This window comes from Atractosteus spatula, chromosome 22 (genome assembly GCF_055471065.1).
Source record: "Atractosteus spatula isolate fAtrSpa1 chromosome 22, fAtrSpa1.hap1, whole genome shotgun sequence".
NCBI lineage: Eukaryota > Metazoa > Chordata > Actinopteri > Semionotiformes > Lepisosteidae > Atractosteus > Atractosteus spatula.
In genome coordinates this window covers 7,315,872-7,329,504 of record NC_142727.1, presented here as the reverse complement: position 1 = coordinate 7,329,504, position 13,633 = coordinate 7,315,872, and the positions used below count along the sequence as shown (strand labels likewise).

Genomic DNA, 13,633 nt, shown 5'->3' with positions numbered 1-13,633 from the left:
TTCAAGTTCAAGTTCAAGTACCGAAGGTCTGGCAAAGGCTCTATGTTGCGCTTCAGCAAACTGACTGTCCTGTGCGCGTCGTAGAAATGCGCGCACCCGCTGCTTACACGTTCCTGCCAGCAGGGTGCGTTCCCGAGAGGTAGAAAAGGGGGCTAAAGGAAGGAGAGGCTGAGAACACAGCTGTCACTGGCAAAATAAATATTCCTGTTTCTCCTTTACTCGGAACAGAGAAACGCAGATCGGTTGCCAGGGTAACGATTCTGTGCGTTGAGCAAGGTAAGGAATGAAGTCATTGTTACGCTAGCGTCGTCATGGTTACAACCAGGAGGTGGCGCTGCGGCGGAGCAGCCCGTGCGAGGTGACGCAGAGCGGGGGCGTGCCCGCGCTGCGCGTTCCGCGGGACTGCTTGTTGTTCCCGCAGAGAGGCGAGAAGATGGCGGCCGTGTCGAGCGGCGGTGCAGCCGGACCAGTAACGGCTGGGATTACCCACTCTTCCAGACCCGCCTCCACAGGCATGGGCGCCCAGAACCGAGCCCAGCCCCCCGCCGGGATCACCCACCCCAATCGCGCTGCCCAAGCCGCCGGCTGCATCACCAATCCTGGCCACCTCCCGGGCAGCAGGCCCCCCCCAGCCAGAGTGGGCCCCTACGAAATCGAGAGGACCATCGGAAAAGGCAACTTCGCTGTGGTTAAGCTGGCCACGCACATCATCACCAGGGCCAAGGTAAGAGACGCAACCAGGAGGACCCGGCAGCCCCCGGGACCGGGCTGTCACTGCTCCCCCAAGGGCGAGCGAGAGGTAGCGCAGCTGCGCTCTCACTTTTCACCGGGGCTATCAGGCCTGCTGGCCGAGAAGAGCGGCACCGCCAGCCCGGCTTGGCCTGGGGGACAAGAGCAGAGGCGAAAACATGACGGTAGCGTGAGTGACAGCGGCCTGTCAGCGGGCGACACGGTTCGGGCAGTGAGCTCGGAGGAGTACCGAGCACCAGCAACACCGAGGAAGAGGGGCTCCGTGTGTGCGGAGAAGTGTGGGGCTGCCCGGTTAAGATTGAAGGTGGGGGTCTGTTCCGTTGGGTTTTGTTTAAAAAAAGTCAGTAGTAAAATGTACTGACAGGCCGCGGAGGCGAGAGAGATGGCTCAGAAATGTTTTGTAAGGTGAAGTGAGCTCAGTCGTGGAGCGGCGTGGGATGCTGTCGAGTTGTCACCACTGACACAGCGCATAGTAGGGTCTGTGGATCGCCAGGGCTCGATGGGTCTGAATCCATAGTGGGCGAGTGGTGTCCGAACTTTATGGTTTTATGATGAGGCTGTAGTGGTGGTGTTTATAGTTGCTAGTTGGGAGTGTGTGTGTTGGATATTCAGATTTAACCGTATTGCAGAGACCGACAGCGAGTGTATTTGTGTAGGAGTTAAATTGGCTCAGTAATGATGCTGCATCATCATTATTAGCTACTGAGCTGGGACAGGAACATGCTGTTGTAGGTATCCTATTTGATGCCATTTAGAGCACTTGATTAAAAGAAGTGAGCTCGCCAGGTAGGATGTTCTTGATATTCAGTATAGGGGTGTGCAGTCCTTGTCCTGGTGTGCCAGTCTGCAGGTTTTCAAGCCCTGGAAGAGCAGAGAGAAGCTGTTAAATTGATCCAGTTAAGCCAATAGCCAGCTGGTTTAGCTTGTTAAGATTTGAGTTGGAATGAAAACCCACACCAGGATTGGACACCTCAGGTCTAACCTCTGTAATGCAAGGTGTTCTTGTTCCAATTCCCTGTTAGGCGCTTTGGGTTGGTGCTGGCCTGGCAGTGAAGCAGGTGTGTAGTGAGCTGACTTTAAGCTCTGTGTTACGCTGTTCTTCTGCTCTGTTAAACCCCTTGTCTAGTCATTGACAGCAGTGGTAGTGCTGATTATCTGGGGTGCCTTAGTCTTGATTGAAGAATTTGTTCATTGAAGTGTCTTCTTTCTACACAAGACATTTTATTTTCTCAGGTTTGCCCCGTTTTTGATTTCCTTCCTTCGATCTCTCTGCTTATGAGCTTTGCAGTTTGCAGGCCCATCTGTGGCACTCACACACTCTCATTCTCTTGCTCCCTCTCATTCACTTACTCACACTCTTTTACTCACACAGGGATACACATACACTCACACTTACTGTAAAGGCACTCTGTGTGCATATATATACACTTATAGCAGTGCACCATCAAACAGTTGTACAACTCATTTGTTGGTGAACTGTAAATCAGCACTGAACACGCCTCATTGGCTGCTGTCATCACATCTGTCTAATTCTGGGAGCAGTTTATTCAGGCCCATCTCTGTCTCCCTCCTCAGAAATATACAACATGGGAAGAAACTCTGGGATGCTTTGCTGTGGGTATCACGTGAAGCGTGTTTGCTTTGGGGGACGATGTGTCAGATCTTTTCTTTCTGTGATGTATACGTCATGTACATCATGTTGTATGAAAGCCTGTTGGTAGCAAGGTGTGAGGTTTTGTGCATCACCCAGCTGTGACATTCGGCTGTATGCAGCAGGAGTACACTTTTCACATTGCACAGGCCTAAATGCACCTCACTCCCAACTACTGTAGCCTATAATTCACAAGTTCGAGTGGGGAGCTGTATCAGCGTGTTTGGCTGCAAAGAAACAAATCAAGGTTAATTCCACACTGAAGAAAGAAGGAAGAAACAGTGCTTTGGTTGATGAGCCTTCTTCACTCCAGAAGAATTTGTTTCTTCTTTCTGCCTGTCAGTGTAAAATTAACTATCACTTATTTTACATGTAATTTAAGCACATTTTCTATTGGAGTCCTATTGGTCCCAAACTTTGCCCAACTGTACAAACCCACTTGATGAAGCAGAAAGGTGGTTCTAATTTCATTCATGTTACCATGACAGTTGAATAGAGATTAATTATATTTCTTACAAATGAAGTTACTGATAGCTATATGCATCAATCAAATGATTAATGAACTGAAAACAGGAAGTAGAAGAGAATCCTGTTGCTAAGTAGTTTGATCTGTGATCTGTGCGTTGCAGACACCTGTAGACTCACACAGTTTGCTGGACATTACAGGCTTGTTACCTTTTTTGAGTAGGTTTGCTTTGCAAATGTGTGACAGTACGACTTATTATGCTTTTCTGCTTAATTCTTGCAAACGGTACATGATGTGTTGTTTGTAAATTCTGAAATGGAGTATTTGGACTCTGATTTGTTTCCTTGAAGCATATTTAATAGAATAATTGATACATTTACAGTAGTTATGTAGCATATTTCCACTTTCAATTACCAATATTAAAACACCTTTAAATTTGTCCTATGTAAACCAAAAAGGAGATCGATGATCTTAAGTTAAAACAAGGAAGAACAGAACACCCTTCTGTCTAACACGTTCAGTTTGACATCCCTGTGTTTTGGAGTCCTTATTCAGTGAGCTCTTCAGGAACTCTTCAGAGTGAATTGTTGTAACTCTGTGAGCAGAATGGCTGCATGTACATTATCCAACAGATTTTTGCAGTGCCATCCTATGCCTTCAGCTGGATCGCTTTCGGTTGAAATTGTGGAGAGGGAACGGTGTGCTGGGATTGAGCAGTCTATTCCCCTTGTCTTCCACAGGATTAAGATCTGGGGTTTGTTTGGACCAGGGAAGGTAATGGAAGTCTGTCGTATACTCTTCAGGTTAACCAGAATCTATTAATTTGACTGGGCCTTCCTGGTGTTTTGGCCAGTATAATCTCCTTGTGGAAAATGCTTAATATAGATATTTTATGAAGTCTTCTGCCTTGGCAGTCATCAGCATAATCACCAGCCTTTAAACCACCCATTCAAAACAGTGTTACCTTTTGTGGGCCTAATTAGGTAACCTGCACAAAATAAGCATCATGATTAACGTGACTTACAAGGGGATGGAAATAAGATTGCCACTGCAGAGCAATTTTGATTCTTTTCAGTTCTTATGAGTGGCAATGTCTGGTACAAATTGTACTGATGAAGCATGAAAGCATGTTATTTTAAGTCCATGTCTTTCCCTCTGGTAATTTTCCTCACAATAATGTAGTGAGCATGAAACATTCAGCACCTGGTGTTTGCTTATATACAAAGGCCTTCAGCTCATAAAACCTAGAAAGGTTTGAAGTGCTAGGCAGTGGGAGTCTTGCTTCCATCCATGTGTACGTCAGTCACCTACTGTTTTTTGTTTATCAGTTAGTTATGTAGCGCTCTGATTCCTTTACCTAAGGTATGTAATGGGATATTATTTGAAAAATGCACTCCGTTATAAATGCAGCTAAATATCATTTCAAGTGTAATGTGTAAACCTTAAGAATTTACATAATGTCGCACACAGAGTTTACACAGTGTAGGAAACAATGCGGTGGATGGTGTGGAATGCAGATTCATTAGTGATGTTCAGTGACTAGCACAGCAGCTGGGCATTAGCACCTCCTAGTATCTGCACAGAGTGGGGCAGGTGAGTGTGGGGGCGACACGGGGGGGAGCAGATGAGTGTGGGGGCAACGGGGGAGGGGCAGATGAGTGTGAGGGGCGACATGGAGGCAGTGATAGTCCACAGCTCAGGGAATCCCATTCTTGGTTGGCTAGTGGTGTTATCCCAGCTTGAACACGTGCATGTAAGTATGTGTTCAGAGTGAGCTGGGGGACGTGACAGAGCGACCAATTCTGGTAACAGATTGACTTACTGGGAGAGTTGGATCAGTTCAGTCTAGACCAGCAACAAGTCATCCATACCTTAAAAAGGTGTCAAGTGGGTTCAGTTAAACCAGTTAGGTAATTCAAAGTTCAAGCTGAAGAAACTTCAGTGGAACTAGAAATGACTCTGTGTGACTAAATGTAAGAAATGCTGTACTGAAGATGTTGAAAGCTTAAGTGGGAGATGCCAGTGTGTGAACACTGGTGAACAATTAGAAGATGTGCTTAAAGTTGTAGACGAAGGGATCAAGGATGGCAGCACCAAGGAGAAGGACAGGGATGATATACAAATGAAGCAGAGGCCAGATTATGAAAGATTTGTTTTGGACTTGGCTTTGCCTTTGTGTGATTTGGAATTTGCTTTGTTCAATTCAATTCAATTTATTTTTATATAGCGCCTTTCATAACAAGGCCTCGAGGCTCTTAACAGTGCAATTGATGATACATTTTGTCAATACAGAACAGAAGACCAGAAGGCAACGGAAGAGAGGAACCAAAAACTCCATAGTAAGGAGAGAAAAAACCTCTAGGGGTCCAAGGTCAACTGGTTGCCCAACCCCTTTGGGCATGCTAACATTATATAATTTAAAAAAGGAAATGATGAGGGTATTAATCCATCCATCCATCATGTCTTCTGTGTGTTAGTACTCCGTGCAGATCTCTGTAGACCAGTAAATTCCTCCCAAACGATAGCTATATTCACAATGTCCCTCTTGGATCCATGGCAGTGATGCAGCATCCAACTCAGATGGTACCAAGCCTGGGCGCCATCCAGACATGTGGGGAGGAGAATAGGATAGTTTGGTCAGAACAGATGTGTTTACCTGGTTGGCCAACATAGAGACACACAATAGCATGTACAGCAGCACCAGCAGCTATGGTTGCAGCAGGCTATAATGTAAGGTGTAAGTAGGCTAGGTTGAAGTAATAGGTCTTCAGTCTGGATTTGAATACCGAGATTGACTCGGCATCCCGAATATGGGATGGGAGACTGTTCCATAAGCTAGGGGCCCTGTAACTAAAGGCTTTACCGCCAGCTGTTATTTTATTAATTCGTTGAATATGAAGGAGACCTTCGTTCTGTGATCTAAGCAGGCGACTTGGATGGTAAACATGAATAAGTTCCATTAGATTGACTGGTGCCTGACCTCTGAGAGCTTTGTTAGTAGAAGGGTTTTGAAGTCCACCCTGTACCTGACAGGAAGCCAATGAAGAGAGCTAAGTATGGTTATAAGATAGTACTTTCTGCTCCTAGTAACAATTCTAGCTGCTGCATTCTGAATTCGCTGTAAGGTGTTGAAAGAGTGGTGGGTGCTCCCTGGTAATAGGGCATTGCAGTAGTCTAACCTGCTGTATACAAGAGCATGTATTAATTTCTCTGTGTCTTGAGTGGAGAGAAACTACCATAGTTTTGCAATATTTCTTAACTGTAGGAAGAATGTTTTAGATACTGTTTTAACATGAGAGTTAAATGAGAGTCTTGTGTCTAATATGATGCTGAGTCTTTGAGGCACATTTTTAAATCCTCTTGAGTTAAGTGCTGAAGTTATAGTAGTCCTATCAGTATTGTTTCCTCCAAACAACAGAACCTCAGTTTTATCAGAGTTAAGTAACAAAAAGTTTTCACACATCCAAGTCTTTACTTCATTAATGCAATTAATTAAAGTGATAATAGAAGAGTTGTCGTTTGGTGTAAACAAAATGTATATTTGTGTGTCATCGGCATATAAATGAAAGTTAATGTTTTCGTAGTATCCTACCTAGCGGAAGCATGTAAAGAGAGAACAATATTGATCCCAGCACTGATCCCTGTGCTACCCCAAATTGAACTGGTGACATCGATGAAGCAGTACAATTATTAGATATTTGAACATAATGAAAACGATTACTTAAATATGAAGTAAACCACTTAAGGACGGTTCCAGATGAGCCAACCTCAAACTCAAGCCTGTGTAACAAAACAGAGTGGTCAACCGTGTCAAAGGCAGCACTAAGATCTAGACAAGACATTATATTTTTTTCTACATGTTCCTAGCACACTGACACTCCACTTGATTCTAATCACCTTACTAATTTTTCGAATTCTACAAAATTCTACAGAATTGTAGTTACAGATTCAAACAAATTCTTCTCATGATTTAAATGTTAAAGAATTTGCAATTCTTAACATGAATAAAACTAATTCATTTGATTGGCTTTTAAGTCATCCTGTCAAAGTATATTGATATTATGGAAGCAGCTGGGAGCATTATAACATACAAAGTAAGTTTGTAGAAAGTATTTTTGTTCTCACCCCAGTAATTTCAAGTTCATGCCGACTTGAATACTTGCAAACCAGTAGACCTCCATTTGCGCTCTGGTTTGCAGCACTCCTGTTTAAGGGATCGTGTGTGATCATTATACCATGGAGAGTATCGAGTGGTTTTGACTACCAATTGAGGAGTAGCACAGACTCGTCCTCGAGTAGTCTCTGTCATCGCAGATAGCGACTGCTGGTGAAGATCTTCCTTTGCTTCCCTTTTTTTAAGAAGAGAACATGCAGGCAACACTGGTGCTGACACCGGCTTGCTATGGTTCGAATCCATTTCAGGTTTTCTGAGATGCAGATGTTCTGGTACTGATTGACAGAAAAGCCAATATACAGCCTGCATTTCAGTGCAATTTCCACTTGTCTGTGCACATTTCCTCCCAGTCACCTTTCATTGCTTCACGCTTTCACATCCCTTCAGTGGTTGCAAAAAATGTTCAAGTATTCTCATAGATTTCAAAGGAACAAGTAAGGTTTATTCCATGCTGAAAAAAAGAAGAAAGAAAACGCAACGTTTCGGCCGTGGAGCCTTCTTCAGGGGTGAGAAAGACAAGGCAGTAAGCAAAGGAGAACAAAGGCTAGGAGAGAGGAGGAGCGAGAGGCGGGAGCAGCGGACAGAAAGAGAGGCCAATCGAGAGGTGTGAAGTCAGAATAGGTGTAGAGAGGTGTGAAATGAAACCTCCAATAAATGGAGAAAATTTAGAAGAAAAGTAGTCTGTCGTTAAGAGAAGGGGGATTGTGTGATCCTAGCTGCAGGATAATTTTGGTTTCTGTAGTCTTCTACAGAAGAAGAACTACTTCTGTAGTTCTCATAGATTATGCTGAAGAAAGCATTGATGCGGATCAGAATCTTTTGGGGGTACTTATTATTGTGGAGGTCCCTATTTCCACTCGTATTGATGTCACTAGCCAAGCAAGATTTTACTCTGTGTTCTGCTTTTCATGGTTTGTTGAGGACTTGTCCTTGTCCTTGTTACTGTGATAAAAACCCAGACTGGGATAATGTGATGTGATATTGGTGCTAAATTTCCTTATTTCTATCTTGCACTCAGCCTATTTTACATTTATTAACTCTAAAAAATGTTTTTGTGCCAAAGTCAGGACTGACTATAGTAAAAAAAATATAGTAGATGCATATATAGCATATGGAAAGTAGAAAGTAATTATTGGTGACAATACAGTAGAGAGTTTTCTGATTGTCACACATAATGCAGTTTTGAATTTTATCCTGTCACATCACCTTTTATAAATTTGTTCTGGCAAGATCACTCAATAAAATGATTATGACACTGCAGCGCTCACTTCTGGCTACTACCTCCTCTGTTTCTTCTTACCCATAAGAATAGACTTCAGATTAACTGCATCATAATGGGCACCTTAATGTCCTGGCAGTGTAAGTCTGTGATTGACACCCTGACTGCCATGTGTATCTGAACTATCGGGATCAAATCCTTGTCCGACAGTACGTGGCACTCCCAGTGTGTCCTTTCAGGGAGGTCGATCGTACAATGCTTGTGTGGCGTAGCTTGCAGCATCTCAAGCTTGTTACCTGCCCTGTTAGATGTGTAACACTGACAGCCGGAAGATGTTAAGCTATGAGAAATGGGTCAGACTGCATTGCACTCTGTGTCTGCTCTGCTTCTCTGCATTTTAGCTCATTCACCTGCAGAATCAAGCAGTGTCATGAGGCTGCAACGGTTAATGGCTTTTTAACACTGCAGCATCTCATATTGTGCACGGACTAATGTTCCAACACTGTAGACAGTGTTTCAGTGAATCCAGTTGGGGTGAGGAAATTGAACAGCCCTTCAACTGATTTGATGCTGAGAGCTGAATCTCGTTCTACATGGTGCTTTAATTTTATTCAGTTATTGATAAGATGGACCAGCGTGTGTTTTTTAACTGCAGTTCATTTTATTCTGCGATGGGTCTTCTAACACTTGTTCCATGGCAACAGATATAACCAGAATGTTGTGATAAACATTTTGTTTGGGTAAAACATCAGGTTTCTTGTTTTCCTCCTCTTTTCCTGTAATGTGTTTTGTAAGTGTGCTAGGACGTTTTAGGAAATAAGAATGTATCCTTTCTGGTTGTTGCTTAGGTCCATGCCTTTGGGACTTTGCACTTTGACCTCATTTTATTTTTACCTTGATTATGGCTGATGTTTTTATGGATCTTTGAAAGTTGTTTTGCAGGAATCTGTTCTTGCCTTTCCTGAACCAGGAGGTCCAAATGAGATGAAGGTATGTGAAAGCAGTGCAGGAAACAGCCTGTCCCCCCATGTCAAGCCTAGAGGGGCTGTAGCCAAGCCAGACTTTCTGTGCTGTTTTGAGTTAAAGCTCTTGACACTGAGTGTGTGAAAAGTACACTAATGTGTAACAATAATCCGAACCTCAGTCTGGCTTCCCACACAGCAAACAGCACCTTCTCAAGTGCATTACCTGTCATCATACTGGGATTTCTGGTCTGGAGAGAGAGGGCACTGCTTCTGACCTGTTTACACGGCAGTAGTCACACCTGTTTGATTTTTGCCACGTCTAAAACATTCTAGATTGGCCCCACATATTTGAGTAACTATTGCAATTGTAAGTATTGGATTTCCTATTTTTGGTATTCAGGAACTTTAACCTGTACTTGTTAGCATGTGAGTTACTACGGTACATTTGTTCAACAAGTAGATAAAGTGAGTTCGCCCTTCTGGTCTTCTTCTGAAAGCCGAAATGTAGGTTTTGAATGACGGTTATACTGCAAACAAAGTCAGTATTAAAAGCTGACTTTGTCACAATAGGCAATCTACAGACTAGCAGTGATTGCCAGGTGTAAACCCAGAATTACATGCATTTAAATTACAGTTTAAAATATTTTATCAAGGCACAGTGTGGATACGAATTGCAACCCTTACACATCTGCATTTGTATAGGATGTGGAGCTATTGAAGAAGTTTCTTTCTGCTTTTCCTTCAGTCTGAGACATTCTGTACCTCAATTGTGTGATAGTGCACAACACGAGGAAGGGAGAGGAAATAAACAGTGTGATAAACCTGTTTACCACTTTAGTCATGCATAGACACATATGCTGTGGGCTGCACAAGGGCCTACAGACACACCTCAATAAAGTGATTATGATTTTGGGAAGAGTCTGTGGATGTGCTTGGTTATGCCCCCCTTGGTTTGAGAGATGACCCCGGGCTACATGAGTCAGGAAATATTAGCCCCCAAAAACAAGATCTCAGTCCTGATCCTGATGTGCTCTGGTGACTCCCAAGTTTTTGTTCCAGCTGAGCTCATTGGTGATAATGAGTGCCTGTAACTGATCTGCTGCTGCTTTAGACATTCTGTCTCCATTCAGTCTTTGGTTTAAAAAATACCCAAAAGTGCCTTATTTCCACTAACTTTAACAGGCACCTTTATTCTGTCTCTCCTCAACTTTCTAGCTGAGAATTTGCTCCCTTATTTCTGACCAAACAGCTGTCAACAGGTGATTGATGGACAGACTCAATCATGGACAGTGGGAATGGCACTTTATCAGACAAGTCAGTGACAGTGAGTCAGGCTTGTTCTGTCTCTTGCCTTCTCTTTCAGTCCAGAGGTTCATACAAATTACACATTTTATTAAGCTGTCGAAGAGCTGAAAGCAGCTTTCCGAAAAGAGGCCTCTGATAGAAACATGAAATAAATTAGTAATCGAGAATGCAACAGGAGCATAAACCAGATGGGGACTTTACAGAACAAGTATTGAGGAAGGGTGTACCAGGGGATCATTGAAACCCGGCCTGAATACAAAAAATAAAACCAACTAGCAGATCCTACAGATCCTGTCAGCAGTTAGCTCTGGTTATCAAGGGCCTAGTTGAAAGAAATGCCAGCAGACACAGGGAACTCCATCATCAGGACTTACACTACTGTTCTAGACGATTTATGCCTTAGAGACTACAAAGGTGATTGTCTTTCTCCCAGACTTTCATTATGGACTTTAGTTAAACTCCTTGATGAGCTAAAACCTATTTGTTTTAGCTTGCTGTGAGCTGATGGCACAAAAGAATCTGGTCTGTTACAGGGATTCTCTTTCACAGTTGGCAGACAGGGGCAGCTGTTATAGCCTCTGTAATTCCCAGCATTGGGGACAATGATGAAACAAAAAATATAAAAGTAGGTTTTCTGTCATAGTATTGTGGCATACGGGGCCTACAGAAAGTATTCACCCTGTACCGAACATTTGCAAATGTTGAAAATTCTGGTAACAATGACATTTTTGATCTACACAACATATGCAGCAATTTATAAGTGCTAAAATAATTTAGTTGTCAAAAATGTATGAAAAATGAGAAATGGAAATATCTTTATTTAAGTTTTCAACCCCTGAGTCAATACTTTGTAGATTCACCTTTTCCAGCAATTACAACTTTGCGTCTTCTTATGTATGTCTGCGTCTGCTAGATTTGGAGATTTCTGCCCATTCTTCCTTGTAGATTTGCTCACGCACTGTCAAGTTTGATGGGGTGCGTCAGTGAACCGCAGTCTTCAAGTCCTTCTACAGATCTTCCATAGGATTAAAGTCTGGTCTTCGGCTGAGCCACTGAAGAACATTCAGCTTCTTGCTCTGAAGCCACGACAGTGTTACTTTGGCTGTATGATTGTGGTCATTGTCCTTTTGGAAAGTGAATCTAGGTGAACCTAGTCTAAGATATTTTGCTGACTGAACCAGGATTTCCTCAAGAATTGTCCTTGAATTGTCCATTCATTTTTTCCTATAACCTGAAAAGTGCCCCAGTCACAGCCACAGAAAAGTATCCCCATAACATGATGCTGTCACCAATATGCTTCATGGTAGAGATAGTGTTAGGTGATGAGCTTTGTTTAGTTTGTGCCAGACGTAGTTGTTTGTATTCAGGCCAAAGTGTTAAATAAAAGGTAGTTTAAATCAAAAGAGTTAAAAATATTTTGCCACATGGTCTCAGGGACCGCCATTTGCCTTCTTGCAAGCTGCAGATATGCTATTAGATTCTGTCAACCCATTCTTAATGCAGAGGTTGTTTGGCAGTTTCTCTGATTTTGGCCATGGACTTCTGTAGTTCTGCCAGGGTGGTCATTGGGATCTTGATCACTTCTCTGAGTTAGGTCCTTCTTGCCCAGTTGCTCAGTTTGGGAGGACGGTCTGCTCTAGGAAGAGTCTGTGTGGTTCCATATTGTTTCTGTTTCCTAAGCCAGCAGCCATATCACCCTGCAACTGGCAACCCACTGAAGCTAAGCAGGTATGAGCCTGGTCAGTACCTGGATGTGAGACCTCCTGGGAAAAACTAAGGTTGTTGCTGGAAGAGGTGTTATTGGGGCCAGCAGGGGGTGCTCACCCTGCGGTCTATGTGGGTCCTAATGCCCCAGTATAGTGACGGGGACACTATACTGTAAAAAGGCGCCATCCTTTGTATGAGACGTGAAACCGAGGTCCTGACTATCTGTGGTCATTAAAAATCCCAGGACGTTTCTCAAAAAGAGTAGGGGTGTAACCCCGGCATCCTGGCCAAATTTGCCATTGGGCCTCACCAGTCATGGCCTCCTAATAATGCTCATCTATGAATTGGCTTCATTACTCTGCTCACCTCCCCACTGATAGCTGATGTGTGGTGAGCATTCTGGCGCACTATGGCTGCCGTCGCATCATCCAGGTGGATGCTGCACATTGGTGGTGGTGGAGGGGATCCCCATTACCTGTAAAGCGCTTTGAGTGGAGTGTCCAGGAAAGCACTATATAAGTGTAAGCAATTATCATAATTATTTTTAATGATGCACCTGGCTGTGCTCCTGGGATTGGTCATCACCATAGATATGTTTTTATACCCTTCTCCAGATCTGTGCCTCCTCACAATTCTGTCAGTTATTGCTGAGCTCAGTTATTCTCAGTACTGGAACATTTCGATAAAAGAAGAAGCTTTTGTACAAGTTATTATAATGTTGTATAAATTTTAAAGTGGTAAAAACTCTCAGTTAAAAACATAATGGATCCATGCTGTAACAATAAAATGTGAAAAGGTCCAAGAGGGGTGAAAACGTTTTATAGGCACTGCATGTAATACTTTGTGATGGTGAGCATTGCTGTCTCACAGTGCTGGGACCCTAGGTTCAATTCCTGGCATGCTATCTGCGTGGTGTTTGTACAGTATGTTCTCCCTATGTTCCCATGGATTTCCACTGGGTGCTCTGGTTTCTCCCAAAGTTCAAAGACATGCTGGTAAGTTAATTGGCATCTGGAAAAATTATCCCTGGTGTGAGTGTGCCTGTGTGTGCCCTGCGATGATGTGCTGTCTGGTCTGTATCTTGCTTTGCCCCCATTATTTGACGGGATATGCTCCGGTTTTCCTGCAGCCCTGTACTAGATAAAGCAGTTAAAATATGGATGGATATAAATGTTTAGTAGTGCAAGAGAGGGTGAGGGAATACTGTTTAGTCTTGTTGTGCACTTGTTTTACATGGAGGCTCAGCCCTTGTTAAGGCTCATATTTCAGATGTGCCACAACTACCCTCATAAAAGCACAGGGCTTTTGATCTAAAGTGTTTCGCTTAAGTTCTTTATTTAAATCTGTTAATTATCCAGCACAGCTACGCTGCATTAAGACACCTGTGAATTAAATA

General features: G+C 43.3%; 1 protein-coding gene across 2 annotated transcripts in view; it reads left to right on the top strand.

The window, feature by feature from the left end:
• The first annotated feature begins 402 nt into the window (after positions 1 to 402).
• Positions 403 to 13,633, top strand: part of sik3 (SIK family kinase 3) — a 52,585-nt gene continuing 39,354 nt past the window's right edge. Inside the window, exon 1 of one of the 2 annotated variants that reach the window (XM_088939486.1) lies at positions 403 to 724. In XM_088939486.1, coding sequence (XP_088795612.1) covers positions 434 to 724 — 291 coding nt within the window. In that variant the 5' untranslated portion in view covers positions 403 to 433. The remainder of the gene's footprint in view (positions 725 to 13,633) is intronic. The other variant, XM_088939487.1, reaches the window with a different exon arrangement.